General features: G+C 29.6%; 1 protein-coding gene across 1 annotated transcript in view; it reads left to right on the top strand.

Annotated features, from left to right (window-relative positions):
• LOC129958187 (glycine receptor subunit alpha-2-like) overlaps window positions 1-27,162 on the top strand; it is a 59,436-nt gene extending 32,274 nt beyond the window's left edge. Inside the window, exons 4-8 of the mRNA XM_056070458.1 lie at window positions 1,626-1,852; window positions 8,734-8,816; window positions 17,413-17,556; window positions 18,856-19,196; window positions 26,895-27,162. Coding sequence (XP_055926433.1) covers window positions 1,626-1,852; window positions 8,734-8,816; window positions 17,413-17,556; window positions 18,856-19,196; window positions 26,895-27,059 — 960 coding nt within the window. The 3' untranslated portion in view covers window positions 27,060-27,162. The remainder of the gene's footprint in view (window positions 1-1,625; window positions 1,853-8,733; window positions 8,817-17,412; window positions 17,557-18,855; window positions 19,197-26,894) is intronic.
• The last annotated feature ends 769 nt before the right edge of the window (window positions 27,163-27,931 follow it).

Raw genomic sequence — 27,931 nt, 5'->3', positions numbered from 1 at the left:
AAATGTAGAGCATTTGGAATTAAATTTTTCGACTGGATTTAGACATTTTTTATTGCTTGCAGTTACTATGAAGTCTCATTGTAAAACTTTCAAAAGATAGCAGAACCTATTATAGTTAATGTATTTTATATTACAAATATAAAATATGTAGATGATTTTCAAAGATTTTTGTGAGGCCATTATCAAACAAGCTGTAAATTATACATATTTGTGATTAAATTTTTTTCTTCATGTGTAAAATATAACCATTTGTTTTATGATCCCGGCTCTTTTCAATTTTTGCTGACCCTACTATTTTTTTAAAAAATCGCCCCCTTTAATCGTGCCTCAATAGCTAATTACTAGATCTTTAGAAATTGGTATATACATCCAGTTGGGAAAATGCTCTAAATGCCATAAATAATTATAATTTATGTTGTTTGAATCGATAAATGAACTGATGAAAAAATTACGAAATATAAATTTTTATACAATCTTTCAGTTCTATTAGGCATATTAAGCAAAATGTTTTTGACACTCTAAAATTTTAAAAAAAAGTTCCACCCATCTTCGATTAAAACTAATCGAGTTAAGTAACTTTGAATTTCCAAAATTTTTGGCCAATTATTACCGGCACTTCTTCGTAGAGACCATTTAATTTGTTTGAAATCTTCTACTTTTTTATGTAACTAAATATTTTTATAAATATTTTTCAACTTTTTTGTTTAAAATGTTAACGTATGAAAAATATTTTACTAAATATCATAATTGGACCAGGGGAGTGCATAAAATTTAGGCTGTATCATTTTTTTTAGCGGTGCATTGATTGATTCAAGTAACATAAAATAAAATTCCTGACAATATTTAAAACATTTTTTCAACTCAATATATACATATAGAGAGAGACATATATATTTTCCCAACTCAAAATATATGTCTATTTCTAATTATTTAGAAATTAGCTAGTAAGTTACGATTAGAGTGGACAACTTGTAAACAAATGAACATGACTTGCAATTTTAAATGATATCTTCGGAATCATAAATCACCAACTCTATATTTCCTCATGTAAAAGCCTGTTTATTTGGAGTAAGAATAGGCTCTTTTAGAAAGTCCAAATATTTCTTGATGTTTTCGATCTTTTCGTTTAAAAAGTCCAGCCCCATTGGCTGATGGCACAATCTTTCTAATCCATAAAATCAGCAATTCTTTCAATAAAGATTGAAACTACAAAAACAAAAACACTTTATATTTTGTTCCAATATATTTTTTATTTGGGTCTTCACGGTGAGTTTGATATTTTAAGTTTAAAAATGGATTTAAATAAAACATTACAATATTCTACTAATAAATAAGACATTAAATTATTATTAACTAAATAAGACATTACATAATTATTACATTATTCTGATAAACATTAAATAAGAGTATACATTTGTAGATTTAAATGCTTGCATGTTCTTAGTACAAATATTAATCGATATACTATGTCAATAACGTAGATCTAAAACTTGAGAGATTAGAAATTTCATTGTTGAATACCAAATCATAACATTAAAACTGTCTTGATGTTGTGAACAATTAATGTTAAAATTGTGTTTGCGCAAATCTTTGTCAGTAATATGCAATTTAATTTTCTATTTTAGTCTTATATAGCGGATATATTTATGTACACGACGTGGCAAGACCTGAGATTGGTCTATCCGGCAAACAAAACTTTTGACAAGATATCCTTACAACCGGAGTGGAGGAAAAGCATTTGGACGCCTGATGTGTTCTTCTACAACGCGATTGAAGGCAAAGTTATGGAAGCTGTCATTCCATATGTTTTTCTCTGGTTGAAAAATGATTCAACAGTAATATTTGGTGCCAGGTAATAGGAAAAAAACTTACCGTTTCTTGTTTATTTTCATTTTGACTGGTATGTGAATATATTATTTTAGAAATGTGCGCTTAGCCGAATTTCTGCAATCAGTTTTATTGAGAAAAACCAGTCACTATCTATCTACAAGTGGTTTCACATTTTTATCCACTAGTTGATATCAATTAATAAGGTTATATTAATATAGCTATAGAAATTTGTTAATGAGGTCATATTAATAAAGCGTATCTTCCATAAGTTTGATTTCTTTTTTTAATCTTTTGTACTAAAGATATATCATAAATGCATTTTACTGCATTTATTAGTTTAAATAGCTGATTTTAATTATGTAGTTATCAGTTTATATTATTATTTATTAGTTGTTAGTTTAGTTATTATTAGTTATTAGTTTATAAAGTTTATTAGTATTTAGTTTCATTTCGATCTCGAGTAAGAATTAAATATATCTGATATTTAATTTTTATTTATTTATTTATTTTACTATTTGTTATTTATCCTCATAAATAGTTTACAAATTGTTCTATTCTTTTTTTTCCCTATGCAATCAACTATACAAAGCATTACGTAATACAGTTTCATGAATATTTCCTTATGTCAACAGCATAGTGAAATTAAGACTATCATAGATCCATTATCGATAAAACTTTTCAAAAAAATTTATGTTTGAAGAAAGGCAGGAGACTATCGTTTTATTTCCAGCCATCTATCCATGTTTAGAAGTTATGAGATCAGTCCCAAGTAATTCTCTAAAGATTTCGAAACGGAACCTTAATTGAGCTTTTCCTGCTCTTCTTGGATATTTCTTAATTCATAGCATGTTACGGTACTTCCCTGAGCAATTTATTCAATAAAACGAAACACGCTCTCAAGATGCTGGAAGATGTACCAGGAATTCATCTGCCCGATATAAATTCTTGAGATAATTACCCCGTAGTATTATTGCACAACATGAGTTCTGATGAACATTCCCAATTTTCAAAACCTTGCGATTTCGTCCAAGCATTAAGTCCGCGATTATAGGCAGATCAAGTTCATGGTATAGCTCCTGTACCATCCATGATGGTTAAGGTTCTCAAGAATAACGTATAAACATAGACATGGTACAATTTCTCCTCTAGATATTTTAGTTAAACGTTATATTCAAAAGAAAAACAAATAATTACCTTAACAAAACAATACTGGCATTTTGCCGCCTGATGCCCATCTGAATCATAGAAAAGTCAAAGAAAAAAGATTGGGTGAAGGGCCTTTGTAGATTTTCTGTTCTCAAAGACCGAAGCGAATTTCTAGCTTTACTCTATCTAATTCAAGGACAGCTTGTTGATTTCTTGATCATTAAGTGACAAAGTAATAGGGTTTTTTTCTTTTTGTTTTGGCACACTGACTTTCGTGGCTGAATAGCTTCTCCCTGTTAAAAGACAATGCATCCATGTGTTTACTTTTGGCACACAAACAACTGTCTCTCTTATTTTTGATGAGAAAATAAAATTAGAAACTGCAAAATAAAGAAGCAGATTCAGTTTCAAGTCTAAGACAGAGTTTGAAACCTTCAAAGATAAATGTATTAATTGCTCTGAAATAATCATTCAATTCTTTTTAAATCCAGGGGACAGACACAGTAGTAAAACTAATTGAAAATTTGCACAAGCTATAAATTAAATCTGTAACTAATTGAAATTTAGCACAAAGTTATAAACTAAAACCCTTATGAATCTTAAAAAACAAACATCTATACCAGCTGCTTGTTAATTAACAGTAATTTTTAATATTATTTTTTCGGACACCAGCATAGTTAAAATAAGGAAAACAGGTCATTAGACTTTATAGGAAATGTCGCCTAATAACTCAACAATTTTCAATTAAAAATTCGGATCAAAAGTGCATTTTCAAAATATAAAGTAACGTATCTTAAGAAGGTCAATTAAATAGAATCATAAATACCACAATTTCGGAAATATTGTAGAAATTTTTACTTTTTTATTCGAAACAAGTAGCATACAAGATTCGCAAGAATTATTTTACAGTCAGAATAAAACTAAAACATGATTAAATGCAGCAGCTTATTCCTTGTTCAGTTCAATTATACTATTAACTTTCGATTTTAAAGTAACACGAAGGATGCTTTGAAATGGACCTCATAATTCCGAATCCTGGTCAGATGTTAGGATGTGCGCGTAAGCTCTGCATTTCCTTTTCAAAATTCTATATCACCAAATATTGATTTCTTGTAAATTAATAAAAAGGAATAAAATTTATGAAAAAAATATAAAAAATAGAATATATAGTGTGTTCAAATTGAATATTTAATAATCCAAACAATTTTGAGAAAAGGCCTTACTTGGACTTTACCGAGGTGGCAAAACTGAATTTAATCAATTACTTCTAAATAACACTATTTGTATCTGACAGAAACATTTCTTGACTATCTAATATTTCAAAAAAATTCCTGTCGGCAGGTCGATTCCTTTTGTTCCAAGCAATAAGAAAAAGTAAATTTCAGCCTCCTCCTCTAATTTGATAAGTGTAAGAGCTATGAAGATGGAAGATGAAGGAACAAAATGTAACTGAGAAAGGCTTTCAAAGAAGATGTCAAAACTTAGGTTATTAATTAGGTTAAACTTAAATTTTTAAATTTAGGATAAAAAGTAGTTGAAAATTGCTTTTCACCGCTTAAGCTCTAAACAATTGCAGAGTTCGAAAAACCTTTAGCACAAAATTTTTCGATAATTCCATTAATTTTAATTATTATTTTTTGTCTTAAAGAGGAGTGAAAGAATAATTAAAATCAGTTATGGGAAATATAAAATTGTATCTTCACAACATTCCACCTTCTTTGGTTTGAAAATATTTTCTCATTACTTTTAAAGTCCTTGCAGTCCTTAAGATATTTCTCTCTTCCAAGAAGGATCGGAGATAGAGAGGGGTAATGCAATAAAATAAACTGTTGGTATCAGTTTATTATCAAAGGAAACATCATTCTTTGAAATGGGAATACAGATATGGCATCGCTTTAAGACAGCCGATTCAATACGGATGGCATTTATGCTTCAATATAGCTCAAGACATGCAACTCAGTTAACTATAAACTGTTTTGTTTCATTATATTCTGATGAATTTCAATTCTACAGAAAGATTAATCTTTATACACCCTAAATAAAATGTTTCATGTTTTAAAAAGCGCTTTTCTTTGAGATAAGTAATAACTGGCATAGTGAATAAACATAGTATTCTCTAGTAGGTGACCTTCCGTTGGGAAGCATAATCACTAGAGTAATTTATACAGATTCATTGCTGGAACACGATCGCATGAGAATAACAGATTCTTTAAGAACCGATTAAGCTTGTAAACAAAGTTTTGATTGTATGTGCTTATCTATGAAGATGGTTCCTTTGCCAACAAATGATTTGTTTTCAAATAATTTAATATTAGTTTGTCCCGAGTTTGATACAAAGAATACTATTTTTCTTCCCTCTGGCAGTGAAATAAAGAAGCAAGAATAGTGTCAAACAGTAGCAATTACGAATTAAAAAAAAGAAGCAGACGTAGCGTCAGGTAGAAAAGAAGATTTTCAGTCTTTGATTTCCAGAGCTTTGTCTTTTGTCTTGAATCTCAATTTTGCTAATAGAGGGAGATAAGGCTTATCAGTAAGCGGTTTCGTTTGATGTCCGCTCAAGTATTTGGCTTCATTTTTTTCCTGCTTCTCATATATCTTCTTGACGTGAAATGATTCGACTGTGTCTAGGAAGTAGGTAAAAAATGCTGCCAGTGAAATGTAAAAGAGGTTAAAATAGGAAACAAAAATTACAAATCTTCCCAGGCTATAAAAAAGGAAGAAATATTTTTAACTGTGGAGTTACCGTTTATTTTGTTGTCAAATAAATGAAATGAGTAAAGAAATAAAATAAAAAGGTTTGTGGCATTCTAAACGTAAACAACTTTTAATTGATGGAGAGAATAATAAAATTTGATTACTGTGAAAAGTAAAATTGTTAATGCATTACAGAAATGTGGAAATTTGATATTTATCTTGTCACAAGTTTATCTTCAAATTCACTTTTTTTAAAGAATTAGTATAACGGACGAATTTATCAACTATTCGGAATTGAAATCATCCACTACCATGCGAAAACGGAGCTGAAATAAAAATTTGATTTATTTAAATCATTTATATTTTATTTATTTAAATCATTTCTGCATTCAAACACTGTGACACATATAAATGAGTGAATATTTTTATATGAAGTAAATTCACATAATTTTGAATTCAGTTTTATAAACATACTGTAGCGATTAAAATTATAAATCTCGTTTGTTGAAATACTCGAGGCACAATTAGGGATGTTAAGGAATTCTTTTAAAAGGATTAAATAAATCACATTTTTGTGAGTTTGTGGATACAATGCATCAAATAATAGTCAACATTTCATGTCTTTTAAGAGCCTTGATTTTTAAATCTCTCCCAAATAATTAATACAGAGGAATACAGAGGGCACATATGGCTTTAGCAAAAATAGAAGAATATGGGAAAGAGATTGCAATGGGAAAACATGCAAAATACGGACCAGAACGCAGGCTTCCTACATTTTCATTTTTATTAGTCCAGATATAAACTATATTTTTATTTCTTGATGAAAATCAAATTTAGGTAGTTTTTTTCTAAATAATTGTATATATCATTACTAATTTAGTTTCTTGACATATTTGATGATGGTACCTCCTGGTCCTTTGCTTAAGTTCTCAAGTCGACGAAACTTTCGAAGTGCAGCTGCAGCATTTCCTTTATTTTCATAAAACAATTTCACAATCAAAGCGCGAAGTTATTGCTGATAAGAATGACATTTTCCTAGCTTTATCCCGTTTTATGCTCAGAACAGTAGCAGCAAAACAAGGGTTTATGCAACTTTTTGTGCTTACAGTGCGAAATTGCAGTTACAATGACAATTTAAGTTTCTTTATTTTTTTATCGTCTATTTTTCATATCTGCAACAGAAATTAGAAAGGAAAAACTCCATAATGCATGCGGTGTTTTTTTGTGATTTTTTGTGTTTTTTCAGCATATTTTCTGTTGTACATCGCCATCTATCAATGTTTCTGGAATTAATTTTTTTCATGTAATTCGTTTCCCCATGTATTGAATAGTATGTTCAACAATTTTGAAGCCTTTACACTGAGTAGTTCTCTGTATAGAAAGCTCAGAATAGGGGTGTTTTAATTTTGACCATCTTTTATATAAAAGCAGTATCTGAAGCTATAGGACGTTAGTGTTGTTTGAAATAAATGGCACAATATATCATGGATTTTTTCTAATTACATTCGAAAAATATCGACAAAAACACTTGATACGCAAGTAGAGGGGAACAATAAAATTATTTTACCCGTTTAAAGACCTCTGCAGCTAATATTGATGAAGGAATGAAACCAAAACTCAAGTGCACACTATAAAAGACTAGGAAAATAAATTTTACAAAAAGTAAAAAAAAATGTACCAAAAGTTGCAGATGCAATATATAGTACACAGGAAGGAGCAGAGCATAGAAAATGTTGAACTTTGCTATGTGGATTTAAAATGCTATTTAATATGCAAAAGGTTTTTTTGGTGAGTATCATATTTTTCGTTCTGTAAAAGCATTGAAATTTTGCATGATATTTTTCCCAAGCTTCCATTGACACTGTTTTCATTCCGACAGCGCCAAAATCGCCGTTCGGTGACTATTCTTATTAATTTTTTATTTAGAAATTTTTATTTCTTTACCATATTCAATAGCCAGTACATGAAATTGGTTTTCATTTCGTTCATTAACTTTAGTTGCATATGCCTCCAAACAGGTAAATTATTTTATTATTACTTGTACCACTCATTTTTTGTTTAAAAAAGGTAAAGAAGAAGTAAAGGAATTAGAATATGCACATTCCCCTTCAACAATATCTTAATTAAGTATAAATTTATACAAATATTAAACCCCAAAAAAGGATTACAGTAAAGAGTTCGATTTCAACTTCTCTATAAATAAATCTGTTCTTTAATCTGCATATTTATCTAAACATTTCAACTTTAACTTACTTCCCTGTAATATCAGTTAGTTCTAATCAGATGAATAACATAATGATAATATATGTAATATAACACATGCCAGATAATAATATTTGTATTTTAACAGGGAGCACTGGAAAGAAAATTACTCTAAAAGATCACTTTTATTAAGTATTTTAATTAAATAAAAACATCTCACCTATGGATAATGTTATAAAATTCAGCTATACTGGCATGATTTGATGTTGTGTATTTTAGAGTAATAAAGCAAAACACGTTTTTCTAATAGCTTATAACAGGTTATAACATTATAAGAAAAAAATTAAATAGTAAAAACACTTCGTTATTATTAAGTATATGCCATTTTAAATATTCTGTTCTCACGAAAGTTTTTACCAGAAGTTTCTAGGAGCTAGGAATTTAATCAATGATGCATGAGAAATAAACTTGAAACAACTTGTCAGTAGATTTCTTGCTGACAACAAGCCATTAATATTATTTTTAATTTAGTTAAATTTGGTTTTAAAAATATATCTTAATTTATAAAGTACCTTTTTGAATATGATACATATCTAAAGGCTCTTTATATTTGTGTGCTTATTATCTGCTTAAATAATTTATGTAATGCTTTTAGGAAAATGTATACAAAAAAAAATTATGTTTCTTACATTAGTTTAAGAGCAACTCTTATTTAAAAAATATTACTGAGCTTTGCAAGGATAATTCCAGACAAAATTAAAAGTTGTAATTCTTTTTAAAATAATAAAATATTAATTTTAGAATATTTGATTTGTAAGAAATTTCATTCAATGATAAAGCAGCTTTTAATTCAATTTTCAGGTTGTCTCTGGAACTGAGCTGTGACATGACTCTTGGTCGTTTTCCTCACGACACGCAGACATGCGACTTAATCATAAAAAGTCGTAAGTATTTTATTATATCAAAACTATAAAATGGCACATCATATTGATTGATATGTAATTATTAATCAATATATATAAATTATTATTATTATTATTATTATAGCGATGGATAAATAAATGATTATAACAAAACTATGGGAATTGATTACTATGTGATAATAACAAGACTATGGATATTGATTTATATCTGATTATAGCAACACTATGGGCATTGATTGATACGCGATTATAACAAAACTATAGTAGTGATTGATGTAATGTAAACCTTGAACTTTAAAGAAAACTATGAGAAAAACACATTTATTTTTAACTTTAATAAATGCAATGTGATTCTTTGTAAGCCTACACACGCACTTAGTTGAAAACACAATATCATGCTGACTAGGACTAAATAATGTAACTATAATTCAGCACCGGTGGAAATTATAATTACATTATTTAGCTGGAAAACATATACCTTCTTTAAGGCTCTCTAGAAGAAGACGATAAACATTTTCCCGAGTTTTTCTATGTTATTTTTTAAAGGTTGATTATTTTAACTGTAACCGTATTTAAAAAAAATGAAGGCAAACTTTTCTAAGTATTAATATTTATTCCTTACGTCGGTTATTTGCAAAGAAAGTTGCTTATACATTTCATGGATTTGTAGAAAATAAAGATTACGATATATATTTAATCATGTTTTAAATATTTTCCCGAGAAAAGGATAGGGTTTTCAGTTACCTCTGACAATTTTGAAACAGGCTTTTAATTTAATAAAAATCTATATTTATGTGCATTTTGAATAATTTATTTTATGATAGGAAAGGATTTAAGTCTAGAAACACAGTAATGTTCCTCTCCGTCAATAATGCTTACTAATTTATGCCAAAATAACAAGTGATATTTTTAAAGAATCTACCATGTGATCTATAGGCATAATACTCTTCAAGCGTATAAGCTGATTGTTAATAATAATTTGATACTAATTGACATCGAATATAGAAGAAAACAAGGAAGCTGATCTCAAGGAAGAATAAAGAGGTCGATATTGAAAATGGAATATAAAGATGATGATTTTGATTTTTTTTCCATAAGAAATTGAGGTTGTGGTGAGAGAGAAAGTAACATCTCGAATAATCCGTGATTGATTTTTCGACACGCATAGTTTGTATATTATTTGCATATGTCGATTACATTGAACATACCAGAATGGATGGCTATTATTCATTCGGCTGAGAGATTACTGGAGTTGACAGCATTTAGCTGAATGTGACAGGTTTGAAGAGAGCCAGTATGACCAAATCAAAATTTTTTTGGGGTAGTTAATGATAGTTTACGATTGCCGAGAGTTAGATAAAAGTTATTCTGAAAATTCTTTTGCGGGGTAGATTTTACAGGAAGTTTTAATAATTTGGATTGGAGACCAAACGATCTACTTGAAATAAGAGATCTATTTTCTACTACTAAATTGAACTATTAATCCTTATTCATTTTAAAGTAAGTTTCTAAAAGTTATATATTTCCTTATCTGTCTCATAAAGTTATGTTATTCTATTTTAATAAAAGCTTGTTTCCTTACTTTTTTTGATAAAACTGAAGATGGAATAATTATAAGTTCCTCCAAATTGAATGTATCAAAAAATTATATCTATTCCGATATAATTTTTTCTATATCCGATATTTCTTGAAATAGAATATATTTTTTTATATAAAAACAGAAAAATAGCAGTAATATATAAGAGTTAGGAATGGGCAATAAAATAAATTTTGAGGCAATAAAAAGTAGTTTCTTTCCATTTCAAGGGAATTACTAAGAACAAAAATCAAAATGGATGTTCCCATTTATCCCATAATCTCTGGGATAATTGGGAACGAATCGGTTAATTATGAACGTCGCTGTAACTGGAATTGGTACATTAATAAATTAATTTGGAAATAGTGGTATTGTTAAATGTTCCTTTCAGAACATGATTATACACTCAAATGAAGTGTAAATTTATTTTCCTTCTCATAAGAGCATTTTAAATCAACAGCATCTGCAAATTTCATTCTAATTATCTTAACTGACCCTATATAGGGTGATAAAAAACTCGTTTCAATTACTTAATTACATAATTTAAAAGGTAAATTATAATTATAGATGCAATTACACTATTTATATTTTTACTGAAGGAAAAGAATAAAGAAAAGAATATATGTGTTTCAACTACCAGCTTGAAGAACAATAATTAATTTCAATTATTTAATAATATTTCTTATCATTTATGAATTTCCGTACATTTTCTGTAATTAAAAAAAATTAAAGCCCTTCTTAGAATAAATTTTCTTTATTTTAAAGCTAATTATAGCATATTTCCGTTTTAAATAGAATATGTAATACCAAATAATAATCTTGAACTATCTTTACAAACACAAATGTAAATAGTATGTAAAAATTCTGTTCTTCTATGTAGTAGCTCATTCATATCTAGGTTATACGAAAGCAAAGAAACATTGCATCATTCTGACATATTAGGAGTGATTAAATTTTCTCAAATTTTTATATCATTATAATTTTTTTGCATTCAAAAGCATATCTTTTTTAATTAAAATTTAATCTTTAAATCTTATACCTAATACATTAAAAATAATCAAATTATTCTGTGTATAATTTTATGAATCAAAAGACAGAAAAGTTGTATTTATCTCTACCATTTGTGAGAGACAGGAAGAAAGAAAATTCAGATATTTCTCTTTCAATACCCTATTTTTCGTTTTCTTTCAAATTTTAAAACATTGATATTGTGGACGATATTTTCAAAACTTGAGTTATTTAATCTCTAGCCATAGAAAGTACATCTAACTTTTTAACAATCATACATGCACATAAAGTGAATGTTTTTGGCCAAAGATCAAGTCAATTACAGTTGTTTCCACTGAATAAATACAGAAGCTGCACTTCTTGGCTGCCGCTCAAGAATGAAGAACAAAACATTTTAACAGTTGTCATCGTCTTTTTTTTTAAATAAGTTAAAGTCAAATTTAATAACCGAAACGAAGGCATTAGTTTTGAAGCATCAAACTTGTCTGCATCTTGTATTGTCATTTAATTAACTAGAACTTGCGTTTAAGGTGACTTCATACAATTCATTACATCGCTTAAATAGAAAGATCGGCTTAAACAAGATATAATTAGAATTTTCTATATTCTAACAGTATCTTGACAAAAAACAAACGTAGTACAGAAAAGTGAATATTTATATCCTTTTAGAAATGAAGAAAGAATACAAGTTTGACGTTATAAAATGCGAAATCATAGTAATGAGTTAATATAATTTCGGTATTTAAAATAAGTTTCTACTCCAATTATTTCTCTCAACATCTGTAAACCGAGAAAATAATATTTTTATTTCATAGTTTCGTTCATAAATAAGAAAAAATTCTTATCCAGGCAATATTGTATATAAAACTAAGTTATAGTTTCCTTTATATTTAGAATTACTTTTTTACTCTTAGAAAATCATTACTGCTGCTTTACTTGCTATTTATGAATTTTATTCTGAAATCAACTTCAAAATAATATTTTTTTTCTATAATAATTTTTAAAAAATACGAGTAAAAAGGGTTAACTCAAAAATGTATTTTCTTGCATTGAGTCATTTTGAAAGATGCTAATCAGATGCTTTTAAAGCAAGGAAACTTTTTATCGGCAATAAAAATTTAAAAGTAAACAAATAGAAAAATAACATAACCTGTGTATTTATTTTGATAACATCTTTTAATTGGTCACAGACTGAAAATTTTGTAACACGTAGTAAGAAAATAAGGCCTAGAAAAAATGCTCAATTTCTGAAGATTAATATTCTCTCATAACACAATTCTAATTTTGACAATTTTTAAAAAATACTTTTATTATTATTTTTTATAATATTTTTTTTCCTTAGTGCAAAATAAATTCAAACCATTTTCATCGTTTCATAAAAAATTTAATTGCATGATTTGCTTGAATTGTTGTGGACTAAAGAAGAAAGATTCTGCTCAGCTTATTAGAAGAATCAGAAAGTGTTATTATTGTACCATGAAAGGCAATGTGCAATTAGATGGATTATCCGGAAAGTTATATTTGACAATATTATATCATGAAATTTGAATTCATTAGAAAAATTCATGAACACAATAAATAGAACAAACGCAAGGGTATTAAAATAGAATGACTTCATTGCCTATTAAAATCTGATGGTTAAATACTTTGTAGATGAAATCATGAACCTAGAGTTATACATGTGAAAGATAATTGAATTTAAAGGTAACCAATATTAAAGGTGAACTAGAGATGATTGCTAGAGGCGATTAATACTAAATTAAAATATCAACAATATGTTAATCGAATTAACAATTAAAAGAGACTACCGAAGGATATATATGGAGATGAGGAAACATAATAAAACTCTAACAGTTAAAATAAATCATTTCATTTCATCTTTTTCTCTCAAATCTCTACTTTATCTTAGTCTCTGTGTTAAAAGCAATTGTCTCGATCTTGTCAAGAAAAAAATCTCAGATCTTGAACCTTATCTGAAAGTTGCTTATCTTAGTTATAATCAAACTTATCCATAGCACCAGTTTGTGGCAACCCAGTGACAAGATTTTTTTTTCAATACTCAGTTGTGAAATAAAGCACTAAACTTAAATGAATCAACTCAGCCTTTAACCTTGAGAGATCTGACTTTTGGCATTTTACATGTCAAGTATCTGCATCGTTCAGAAAGATGCCAAACCGGATGAGGATGTCAGAAGAACTAACTATTCTTAGCAAGTTAATAAAAATACTTAATTTGAAATTTGAATGCTTTGCATAAGCAAAAGACTGAAACCTCTGAGTAATATACTAAGCGATATTTCTTTTATGAAGAGAATAAGCTTGCATTTTTAGACTGTTTGTTTAATTTGTATCAAGATAATAATTTTTCCTTTTACTTATTCATTATTTTATTTTATATCCTGGCCTATGGTTGATTAAATGAATTAATAAAATGAACTTAGAAGAAAATATACCAATGTCAATGTGTATAGACTGAAAAGATCGGAACTAAATATACATGTTAAACACCCATTATTAAAAATCACATAAAAAAAGATATCATTTCACTTCAAAAGAAACTGCTGCATTCCTTCAATATAATTTCAACTTATATGGGGGGGTCAAGATCTTCAATATAATTCAATCTTATATCAAGATCTTCAATAAAATTGCAACTCAAAGGGCCGGAATAGTCTAGTTGATAGGGCGTTGGACTCGCATCCCTTAGCTTGCGAGTTCGAACCCCGCCGGCCGAACACTCTCCGTGTGGTGGCTGGCGCACGTATAAATCTGTCGAGGTCACAATGTCCTCCCTGTCGAGAATAATACCACTTGGGGTACTGGTTCAAAGGTGATCATTCTCTGATTCAGGTCTAAATTATAATCTGTGAATGAATTCTACCTCCGTAAAAAGGATTGTAACGCGTGAGTGTGTGTGTACCATCTTCATATGAGCTAGAAACCAGACTTCTACCCTCGGGTGCTCAGGGGTCTTTACCCTCACAAGCTACTGCCAAAATAACTTGGCTTAAAACAGTCATCCGACAACAAATATGAGCAAAAAAAATCCTATAAGGTTTTGAAACTTGATGTCTGAAGCAAGCTCGTTCCGATCAACACAACAGATATGTTGTGGGTGACGACACGATCTCAGACAGAGGATTCGCTCTAAATGTTGCGAAAGTTTTGGTTTTTCTTCTAATAACTGTATTCCTGAATGAGGATCGACACTTTTAGTGGGAGGTTACAACCTTCCTTCCATTTAGTACATAATCGTATGAACCAGTCTCTCTGCCAGCAACAAAAAAGATTGGTAATTTAAATTGTAAGCAGCAAATTACGGTTTCAAATATAAATATTTCGTTGTCATTTCCAGCCTTTCTCTGTAAATAGTATCCATCTGTCTTCATTCATATGTGAATTATTAATTTTTAAAATTTCTCGGGACTTTTGAATCACCCTGAATAATGCTTTTAAATTGAGAAAATGAGGGGAAATCTTTTTTTTTTATTATAATTCTCCCAGAAAAAAATTCTTTTTAATTTATGACGCTACCTAGATCTGAAGTTTCCAAAGTCATTTAATCTACCCAAGTCGCTCGGGGTATCTTCTGGGAAACTCTAAACACATACATTCTACAACACATACAATACAAAACATGAGATACATCCTAAATCAAAAGACGTGGATATAATCTCTGCTTTTTCGTTCTTTTTTTTTTTTTTGGCATGAATTATTTACCATGTAGCAGTAAACATTGAAGTGTCTTCCATACGTATTTTTTAATCATCACATGTAAATCTATATGATCATAGTAAAAAAAAAGCAAGTCTATTGCAGGAATTGGCACTTTTAATGAAGAAAAATGTTTAAAATAGTTTAAAGCATTGTAATTAGGTTTGAATGACTAAAGGAATTATGATACAGACGTTATTGCGCCCATATGAGTCTGACAGTCTTTTTAAAAGAAGGTAGAGCATACTGATTCGTCTCACATGAGAAAACACATAATTATAATGATGATTAATTTGTTTTTTTCATGTCACATAGTAGAATGATTGGTTCATTAGCAAATAGAACTACTGATCAACACCTGAGCTGGTACACTCTCTACAAATTTTCACACCACACCAGTGGGTGAACGTTTGGCCCTGAGGGATTTAATATGCATCAGACCTGTTTACACATCATTCTTCGGTGGAATCGGATATCAAACCAAGAGCCCTCAGGTCCCGAAGCCGAGCTTACCATCAGGCCACTGCGACCCCAGAATGCGGATACACGCGACAATCACTGACTAGCAAATCCTTCCATGAATTACTTTTCTTTAAAAATTTAGCGGATTTTTTTAATTCATTCGTTTCCACTTTTTTCTAATTAACTGCTTTTACTTATCTCCATCATAGAATTAGTTACAAATTAATGCATTTTGCCTTAATTGATGCTGAAATATACAGTTGTTTTGAGCCTTCTATAATGATTTAAAAATATAAAAAATACGTGTAAGTATCAGAATTTACATAAAATTGAATTATTCAGAGAGCTTCGTAGAAAGAAGTGAAAAAAAGTTACATAAACGGCAAGGAGTACAAATACAACATAACAGCTATATGAATTATTGTGAATTCCTTATTATTTATTTATATTTTCACTACTATTCATTTGTTCTTTTGCAACGTAAAAATTAGAGTATATTAAAAATGGGAGATTGCAGATGACATTATTTATTTAAAACATGAAAAGAAATTGATGATAGCAAGAAAGCGCCGAAGCATGCTAGAGATAAAAAGGGAAAATCAAACAACAAAAGTGTGTAAATGCTGAATAAAGGCAATTTCAATATTTAAGAGATCATACTTAAATGAAATCGGCATATATTATATAAATGAAATCTGAATAGGCGCGGGCATAAGTAGATTGTCAAAATATGGATTATATAGATAATAAAGACATTTCTTGCATTTTAAAATCAGGATGGCTTTTTATATATTAAGCGTTCTTTAAACTTAAAATGTATTTTTTATTGATAGCATTTATAATGTAATGCGATTTCCTTTTTACATGTTTTTTTAAATTTTACTTTCGTCAAAAATATATAGTAATTGAACGTTTATCTCTCTTTAACTCTATAAATACTAAAATATCCAAAGCACTCGTTCAGCAAAACTACGACGGGCGTCCGAGATGCCTGGATATCACTGAAAATTTTCTTCCCCTTACATTAACTCTGATTGATCGAATACTAATGGCACGTACTTCCTTTTTCATTATAGACCGTCGTCCAGAGGAATTTGGAGGATAGGGTGGTTTTCGAAGAACTTTGAAAGGGTGTATGAGCATACATTTTCTTAATAGCTATCACTTTTTTTGAATACCAGTCATTAAGAACATGACTGTCATCCCAATTTTCGAGAGCATTAGGGAATTTCCTTATCTTTGAAAGAGAAATTTGGGCATTCCAGCAATCTGAGATATTTGAACTCCAATGATCTTCAGAATGACAGGGTTAAGAAATTGATATGGTCTACATAACATTAACCGATTTTAACAGATTTGCAACATTAAGTTTCAAATTTTAACCGCTATACTCTATATACATCATAAATATAATGGACCTAAACATAAATACTTTTAAAAAATGAGGAAATGTATTATTTATATTAGCTATTTAATATTTACAACATGAAAAGCGTTATCTTTTCCCATAGATGAATACAAGTAGATTAAAACTATTCAAACATAAATGTTCGCATCATTGAATATAGTTGAAATAAGAAATCGGCCATCTTTTTCACAAGGCTGTTAGTTCGAATTACCGCTACTCCATTAGCTAAAAAAGATGCTAATATAATATTATAAATTCCAGAAATTTGTCTTCAAAAAGGTAGGTTATACTTCGCTTATGCGTATTGTACTTATAAACTTCAGTCGTAATTAGGACCTACAAATGTTATCATTCAGCAGATTTAAGTCAGTTTTTTTATTTGCTAATTTGAATTAAAAAAATATCTTCTAATGTTGAGATTATGCAATTAAATTGGTTTTTATTTTCAGTGACACATACCATTTCCGATATGAATCTCCATTGGAATCCAGTGGATTCTTTAACATTAGGAGATTACATCATATTGCCTCAATTTGATTTCTCGACACCTGCACCTGCACTTTGTCCAAAGCATCATCTTACAGGAAAGCATGGTAAGTTATCTTCCTATAACAGCATTTAAACTAATAGTTTTAAAATGATTGTGAGACCTGGCAAAGCATACGAATTTTAATGAGTTGGTTGCTTGTTGAGAATTATTGGCACTACAGACAACTTTAGCTATTCTACGACAAACACCCATGTTATGAATGGAGAGCAAATGTTCAAGTTTTCAAAGCATATATTTATTAAACAAATAAGTGGTAAAGTAATTTAATAAAATCCAAAAATTCATGACGAATTGGCAATAAAAATATCCAATAAAATCAGATCTCAGTTCCCCAGAATATTCACAATGTACGTGATTTTAAAGTAGGTGACTACGTTGAAAAGTCGATTTTTTTGTGTAATTATGATTTTTTTAACTTAATATTCTTAATGTTTGAACAGGTTTCTTTATAAAACCGTTTCTAAGTCTATTTTTTAGAAAGTTACACTGATTTTTATATTTCGTTTACATACGTTTTAATGCAATTTTAATTCTTTAATACTATTTTTTCAAATTCTAATCTTTGGTAGAGTTTTCTTACAAGAAACCTCATAAATTAAAATCTGATGTACATTTTTTTTTTCAAATTTAGTATAATAATTCCTCACTATATTATGCAGTTTCGAACTAGAGAATAAGTAATCTATTCATTTAGAAATATTTAATACTTCACAATATGAAAAAAAAAAAATGAATATTTCATGTTATTTATCCGTCGAATCCCAATATTTAAAGAATGAATAGAAATACAGATTATTTTTTAATTCAAGAGCTAGATAATATATTTCTTAAGCTATCAGCAAAATTTCAAGCAAATCGTTTGACAACCCTCTAAACTAGAAGATTTTTACTTTATATCTTTTTTTAGCCAAATAAAAACCCTTCTTTACAATTTTTAAAAAAATTATGTCTCTTAACTGGTATCTTTTGTTTTCATAGATTTTTTTTCAATCCTTATTATGCAAATGTCCAAAAATTTAACTAGTTTCGAACGTTTTTACAAAAAATCATACCGAACGGAATCATATACCTTAAATTAAATATGATAAATTTGATTAAATGCTCTAAGTTTAATTCTTTGTATTAATATGATGAAAAGGACAGCACCTCAGTTGTCACCTTTCATATCCGATTCACTCATGAAAGCATCAATGGATTTGAAGTCATCATATCACTTTTTTGTACAATATTTCTACCAAACAAATCAAATCAAACCATAGCAACAATGTAGAATTTAAATAAACACGATATAATTAATAATATTGTCCAACAATACACTAATCAGTCATCTTTCTTTTTTAAGGTGAATTCGCCTGTCTCAGAGGTGAGATTAATCTCAAAAGACGATATGGTTATTACGTAATGAACATTTACATTCCAAGTATTCTGATTGTTTTTATGTCCATGCTGACCTTCTGGATGCCAGTGGATGCTGTACCAGGAAGAGTGACTCTAGGAGTTACATCTCTACTTACCATGATCACTAAACAGTACCAAGCTGCTCTCCCAAGTGTATCATATGTAGTTGCACTGAATGTGTTTCTATCCGTGTGCATTGCCTTTGTGTTCTGCAGCTTGCTTGAATATGCTTTAGTTATAGCTTTAAGAAGTCATCAAAGTAGAGTTATTCCAGAAGCTAATAAGGTAAGTAAACGTTATCTTTTTAAGTCCATACGCAAAAATTCAACATTAGAAATAACAGGAAAGATAGGGGGAAACGAAATGGCGTATAAATGGAAACGCTACGTGGAGGATCTAGAGGGCGCTTTTGCAGTGCTTTGTATGAATTTTATTATTCAAACTGTCGATTGCATAAGAAGGACATGCAATAATTTATGAATGATGAGATGGAGGGGGTACCGATCTCATTGCAGAAATTTTCTATTACTGATACAAATATCTACGAAATTCCGGTTATTTTCGGAAGAGTTCGACAATCCATGTTCTTCCATTATAAAGCGAGCATCACTATAACTAGTACAATTTTTTATCTATTATTACGCATCTAGATGTATGCTCTTATTGTTGAAATGGGAAATATCGTGTAATAAACAACGACCACCCGCTTTTGGCAAAATTGAAAATGTCACAATAGCATTGTTCGGGATGAACAGTTATTTTATCATTGAAAATAGAGTGTTCTTTGGAACAAATGAGTCTTCAATGTTTTCCATCCGACCCTTTTTAATTTTCTAGTAATTATAAATCTAAATTCCATAATCCCCATCCGCAAAATGCCATAATTTCGCGCAACCAAAAGCTATAGAGTTGCTATGTTTTTTAGTTTTTCTTTGTATATGATGAGAAATTGACAAATACTGCCAATTAGGTAACCTATATGGGCCGTAACTTTTTACTGAATTAAATTTTAGCTAATAATTACAGACATAGTCTTCTTGGCATAGAAGTAAATGTTTTTTTTTAAAACCTTCAACATGTAATCAGACATTTATAAAAGAATGGAGATGATTTATAATTCCGGATAAAATAATGTTTTAAAAAATAACATTTAATTGCAGTGCAGAAATAACTTTTATGAGTTTTTCAGAAAATTATTTACATAGGATAAAATATTTGAAAATATTCGACTGTTATCAAAATGGCATCAGCAAAATTTAAATATTTATTGGATTGTTTTGCAATCTAATGAATATTTAAATTTTACAAAAACTTATCATAATTCATTGATTTATCATCCTCCACATTAAGGATATATATATATATATATATATATATATGTAAGCATTATTTTATGTGAAGCAGAATGCAGTTTGAAGACAGTGAAGATACTTTTTATCTTTTTAAATACTTCTTAATATCCATCGGGAAAGCATAATTATTTACAAGCAGAGACGAGGACAAGACGTCCGCCACAGCGCAGTACAAAAGCCGAAGTGGGGAAGAAGGGGCGAAATAAATTATCCCTCGCCTTGTATAACCTTAGATTTTGATAGGGAAAATATTTCTTCATTGTGCTAATATATTAATAAGATTCTGATAGGGATTTCTGACACATGTCAATCACATGTAAGGGAAACACAGGGATCTTTTAAGAAAGAATGTGCTTACTGGACATTTTTACCCCTTCACGCCGAGCATGTGAAAGTATCCGGTGTTTAGCTGACTAAGAAATTTTATGAAGCTTCTCTTGAATTAATTAAGTAGAGAAAGTGGAATTGGATCACGAAATAAGAGAATATTTTTAGAATGAAGTTACTATGAGCTAAATTAAGATAAAATCTTGGAAATTAATTAAATTGAAATTAAGAGTTTAAAATATCATTACATATATATATATATATATATATATATATATATATATATACTTCATTTCGACTAGTGCAACTTCATTTTCTTTCTCATTATGCTCTTCCTCAAATGAATTGTTCTTTCCAGGGTGATGAAAGAGCCCAATTCTCTTCTTCACATATTAATATACTGACTATATTATATACTGGAACTATCTTCTGTAACGTTATTACTAACACTAACCGCAGTTATTATTAATTATAACTAATTTGTAATTAGTAATAACTGCTCATCGTAATATATATATATATATATAAAATTTTTACTATGGAGTGGTCATGTTTTTATAATTTTTATGTCCAACTGTTGGATCAGCTAATGCAGAAATAGAGTTTTTACATTCGATTGTTATCAAAATGGTATCAACGTAGTCATTGCGAAAATGGCTTCAATGACGTTCACGTTCCCGTGATATTATTCCACTTGATTTTTTCTTCTTTTGGTTTTACATTAAGGACAGAGAGTTTGCAACGGCAGTTGAAAATATTGTTATATTCAAAGTTAGGATCAGAGATGTTCTGTCTAATGTGGCAGCTGAAATGTTCGACAATACGCGATGAAAATTGGAATACTGCCTTGACATTCTTCGAGCTACCAAGTATGCTCACATAAACATTTACTGATGTAATTGGTTTATTAAATACTTTATGCCTGTCTAATGTGACAGCCGAAATGTTCGATAATACGCGATGAAAATTGGAATAATGCCTTGACATTCTTCGAACTACCAAGTGAGCCCGCATTAAAATTTACTGGTGTATGTGGTTTTATTAAATAATTTATGTCTGTCTTCACAATATATCTAAACAACTATATGCCAAATTATAACAGATTTTTTACAATAATTTTTTGTAATCATTCGAAAACTGTGACCATCCTGTACTATGTTCGGAAATTTCTTTATCACAGCTTAAATGTGCTTATTTTTAAGTCACATATTTTATAAAAGACGATGTGTTAATTCTCTAAATAATTAAACGTATTTTAAGTACCTTCTAGAATTTGATATTAAAAAGAGCAATTTGTAATAAGAATGTTATCAGAATTCTTCTGATTCTAAGAAATACTATTTTTTATATTCTTCAAACAATAGCTGGCAGTCAATTAATATTTTTTGTTTGTACGTTTTTTTCAGTGTTTGCTTTTCGTATCACCTTACGTGGAGGCGATAGGGTTAGCAAACACTTTCAGAAACTTTAAGAAAGTGGCTGAACTTACGTAGTACTTACCTACCAATGATAGACTGGATAAATTATTTTAGTTGTTATAGCAACATTAGGAAAACAAAATTTTGTTAAATTATGGGCTGTAAGAAAATTATGGTCGAAAGCACAGTCGCTTAAAGGAGCATTTATTGCTTAAATAGATGAGTTTTCCGATATTTTTGAAAGATATTATAAAGTATTTTCAAACAGTAGAAATTGATAAATGAATTCTTTTCGTGATATTTTTATATTGAATGATATATTTATTCAGAGACTGTTTCATTTAAACCATCGAATTATTTTTGAAGGTGCAATAATAGCGAAATAATTAATTTTAACCCGTAGCTGGAGACGGGAGTCAAAAGGACGCCGCGTTGTTCATTAGTTCTGATTATCACGTGGTATTTTGACCTTGAATCATCTCAATACCTTCAAGTTGATCTTTCAGCAGTATATTGGCAAAAGTCTAAGTATGAACACATGCGTATAACCGAGTTATTATTTTTCAAAGTTTTTGTTGTTATTTATGGAGTTATTGATACCATGCCTCTGAAACTGCTTTTAATTTGAATAATGCAAAGAGAATAAAAAAATATTCTTAAAATAATATTTTTAAATATTTTATTTGTAAAATTCTAACAATTATTAACAGTAATATATTCCGTAATATCTAAACGAAGTAAATACTCCTTAAAAGACTATTTAGATTTTTCTTATAGCATCTATCCAACATGTAATATTGTAACATTTAAAATTTTTAATATTGATATTTTTAATATTTTTAGTAACTACATGATTTCCAGAATGTATTGTGTTTCCAAAATTAATTCCAATACTGCTTACAAAAGACAAAAAAGAAAAATTACAATGGAATCATTTTGACTCCATGTCTCTGGCCGAGTGAGGGAATTCGTATTTCCAGTACGGGTTAAAAATTGTGGAATTCTTATGCAATTTATTTATTTTCAAAATACTGTAGTTGACTTATTAAGAAAGATTCTTTAAAGTAATAAAATAAACTAGTTTCCTAAACTGAACCACTAATTTCTTTAAATTCGCTTTCCCTTTACTGTGTTTTCAAGCAAAAGTAATATTTAATACTCAGATTCACATCACACAAAATGTATGAATCCAATTATAGCATTTTATAAATTGTATTGCTTATTCTTCGTTTGATTTCTCAAAGTTAAATCCGTCGGGGCCGACTGTTCTCCCACTGGCACGGTTGGTGAAGGGATGCCAGCTGAAATGTCGTCCTCGTCATTTGACCGTGATTCAAAATTAGTAGGTTCGCCCCAAAATAGCCCTAGTGTTGTTTTAAAAGGGATGCTAATATAACTAAACTAAACAGAATCTTCCTTTGATTCGGCTGGGGATCAAGTGAACAGTCTCAGATTCTTGGCCTGTAGGTTCTATGTTCAAAATCTCCATTACAGATCCTTCGTGTATTCGGGATTGGTACACACTAAATCTCACTTCGTGAAACAAACGTCCTCTTATGGTGTGATATTTGGAAATATGTGTATCGTTCTGGTCATTTAAGTACAACTGAAAACTAGAAGTTCAGTTACAAAATAACCAATATACTACGTAAAGATTGGGCATTACAATAGCTAAGCTAAACTAAATCAAATTGTACACTTATAGTACAAGACAATTAGCTTTTGCCTTTCATACTATTGAAGTAACATTCAATGCATTTAATATCATTTTACATCCTCGAATTCTACGCATGCAAACTCTCCGATATTCGTATGTTTACCCAAATGAATATGCAATGCTATCCTAATAATAGATCTTGGACTCTACCAGTAAATTGGAGAGATGTGCTCAGAAGCACTCAGTACAGTTTCAGAGTAATAATTGTCAATATTTTTTGACTACTTTGCCACATTTTTATGTTATCTTTATGGTTCTATGAATCAATTACGACCTCTTATGTTTTATGATAAATAATGCTCCTCTCATTATACTCTTTAATTTCTCTTTTCTGTTGGAAGAGTTCGCATGCATCATGTTCTGTTATCCTCTGGTTCCTATGAGTCTCAGAGCTTCATCAGCATACTAAACATCCAAAGTCCCTACCTCTTTATACACATATACTTAAAAATCGCAATGACAGTTTGTTCTAAAGGAGACGACACTGAAAAGAGAATAGTAAATATTTTTCGAACTTTCTTTGACAGTTCTAAAATAGAGGGAGGAGAAAAATTTATTCTCTTCGAAAAGGAATATTAGGGCGATCGACATTCTTCGCTTCAACGAGTATTTCGGGCGTTTAAGATTTGAAAGGTCAAAACTTGTAATAAAAATTTAGTTAGTTAGTATGTCAAAATGCGGTAATATGATGGTAAGGTCCCAGTTTTAGCGCTGTAAGGTTCCATGTTTTCACATTTTATTATCAAAGATCCGCCATTAAATCTGATGTGTAAGTTCAAATATTCCTTGGCTGCGAGGTAGAAGTTTGAAGTGTCATCTCTGGTGTCCTCTAAATTATTTAGTCATGGTTCAGAGTTTTGAGGCCTGTCTTGAAATAGACTAGTGTTGATTTAAAAAGGATATTAATGTAAATAAACTAGGAAAAACTATTGATATCATCAATTATCGAAGCATTTATACTGATCTATTATCAAAGCACTTATACTGACTAGGGATTGCAATGTCGGACCAAAAGTTCAAGACCTGTATTCGGTATTTTTTAGATCTTAATACCGAGATACCGGTTTTAATACCGGTATTAGAAATTTTAGGAAAAGAAAGAAAACACGGGTGTTTCTTTGTTTTATTTACTAGTTTTATTAGAGAATGTAAATATCACAAAAATAATTTGTAACTTATATAAAGAATTATAACAGTATATAAAGAATCACAAAAAAAGTAAAAGAACATCTTATTTATTTAAATCACAAAAAAGTGCTATTATTGTTTCTGATCAAGGTGGTATAGCTGCGCTATACCACCTCCATGAAACCAAAGATCTCTAAAATGTCCAAAAATAATAGCAGATCCCTTAAAATCTCAAAAATCGTAAAATTTAAACATTTAAGAATATGATTGGGGGAAGCTTGATCTGCCTTGCACCAAGGACATTCAGCAAAGATCCTCCGTCCGTGTTGGAAGGTGAGGGATTTGGTGTGTCCACTTAACAAACGAGAGAGAGCCGTTTGCTGTATTCTAGAGATATTCAGACGGTGACACCAACGGGGACTCTTACCAAAGTACCAAGGGTGAGCAAGTGGGACTCTCCAAAGTGCACTCGACTCCATCGTATTGATAGAGGAGATTTCAGAATAAGTTAGTTTTTCATCACCATGAAATATTTCAGCTGAGGCAGTCTTAGTTAAATTATCCGCTATCTCATTACCATTTAAACCAACATTTGAGGAGACCCACTGAAAGTGTATAAAGTGCTCAGCGGTGAGCCTGGTAATAATAATGTTTAGATAAACAAAAAAGTGTTAACATCACTATTCAGTCTGTGGTACTATTACAAATTTTTTAAATGTGATCTTAAAAACACAATGCATCAATTGGACTGTCATTAAGCCTGGAATGTAATTTTGCACAAAAATTATCAGCTGTTGAAAACGCTCTTTCGGAATCTACGATAGTTGGTAGTACTGTTAGCAATTTGCGAAATACTTTCCCAAATATTTACCTCTAAATCCCTCATCTTCAAATAAATCGATTACTCGTCGGATTGTTTTGGATATAGCTCATTTCTGTATTGTATTTTGGTTTGTTGAATTTTTTTTTATCGCTAATTTTAATTTTTGTTCAAGAGACGATTCCTTTCACATTAGTGCCATCATAATCTCCGATAACTGTACCGAATTCTTCTGAATGGGGATAGGTTTGTAGGTAAAAAAATGTTAAGAAAATTTACTATAAACTTGATCAGATTTGAATTGGTTAGTCTCTTTTCTTCTTTTTTATTTTTAAAATCATTATAATTATGTAAATACCGTAAGACATTTTCTATTTCGGTATGTCTTTCTTCTGTGCGATTTTTCAGTGTAATATATAATTCATCAGGCAGTGATGTGTGCTTTTCTTTCAGTGATTGCAACATGAAATTTATTGTTGCATTAGCAGTTAATAAATTAGAACCTCTCCGACATAATGTCTCAACAGCCAGTTTTAATATTAAGTTATAACAACCTGTTCTGGATATTAAGTCGAATTCACTATCTGAAAAATTAATTTGCTGGTTTAAGTCCATTATTGCTTTTTGGATTGGATTTCTCAGTTTCAAAAATCGTTCCATCATTAGGAGTAAACTATTCCAACGTGTTTTAGAATCTCCTCCTAAACACCTCCTTTCATCTTTCCTCTCACTCCTATTTTGTCAAAGTAAACCCACACTGACGCATGCGCAAAAGGTGGAGGGGTTACAATCCATTGTCATGTAGTATAGTTTTATCACTTCTTTTGATTGTACGATGCAACTTTGTATTCACAGTCTAATTAATTTCGTCCGTTAGGGAGACATAAAAACAAAAACGTTTACTATTTTGCTATGTTGGCGATCTCTGAATAATTTAAACAATTACAAGACAATTTTAAAAATTTCTAGTAAATACCGAAAAATCGGTATTTAAACTTGTAATACCGTTATTACAAAATTGTACAAATGGCTCAAAATACCGGCATTCGGTATACCGGGTACCGGTATTGCAATCCCTAGTACTGACCTATCAATGGCGCAGTTCATTTACAGTCCCCCACGCATTAACAAGCATTGTACTAATAGACATAATATGGGATAATTGATTGAATAAATTGATTTGATTCTAAATAATCATTTTTTCTTCTTTTTCTATTTCAGGGTAGAGGAACAAATTCAGATGCTTCACCAGTTTGTTGGGACAGGTTATGTTCTTACTTTGAAAATACAGATGTCATTCAAATTGATAGATATTGTAGGATTCTATTTCCGTCACTTTATATTCTAACTTTGATCAGTTATATATCATTTATAATGTTTGGTTGAATCTAGTATTATTAATTGTAAAAATTAAAATTTGTTCAAAATGTCAGAAATGTCATATCTTTTTTTTTAATATTTCAAATGTAATATTTCCAAATATTTTCAATGCACCTTCAGATCAAAAATAAAAATCATTCCATGAGATGTCTGCAATTTCTTTCGAATTAGTTGCAACACATTCCAAATAATTTGAGACACAGACTTATTAAACACTAGCCGCCTTTGGCGACCAGCCGGTTCGCCAATCTTAGTGTTCGTTAAAATTTTAATAATTAAATATTTTATGCAATTCCAACTTCTTTAGCAAAATATTTTATTCTTCAGCAAAATATTTTAAAACTTCAAATTTTGATAGTCATATAATTCACTCATAATATTATAAAGGCTTTCAGTCATAACGTGATATGTATCTCTCTAATTTTCTGTTACCCCTCGTAGAATTTATGCTTTAAATTAAAGTGTAAAGGATTAATCTGCAATTAATATAACAATATTTTTTACTGAAACAAAGCATTTTTTTAATAATATGATTACTGATAATAGAGTCACTGAGCGTTTAAACTTTATGGGCACTAAAGAATATCTTTCTTAATTTATGTAATATCTCAAGCATTTGTCAACAAAATTTTCTCAGATTCATCATGAATGGATCGATTCATTAACAATGTTTCATTTTAAATGCATCAAACACTCAGAAAATAAAATGAATCGTTTAAAATAATCTGTCGAAAACAGGTTTAAAAAAACTACTTAAAAAACGATGTACTTAAAACTATAAGCATATATAAAAAATATATATAACTAACATAAATACAATTTAATTACAAAAGCATGCAACTAACCTAAAAATAATTTAAATCATTGAAAACAGGTTA

Source organism: Argiope bruennichi, chromosome X1, assembly GCF_947563725.1.
Source record: "Argiope bruennichi chromosome X1, qqArgBrue1.1, whole genome shotgun sequence".
Classification (NCBI taxonomy): domain Eukaryota; kingdom Metazoa; phylum Arthropoda; class Arachnida; order Araneae; family Araneidae; genus Argiope; species Argiope bruennichi.
Note: the sequence above shows the minus strand (reverse complement) of the source record. Positions and strands in the feature narration are given on the sequence as shown.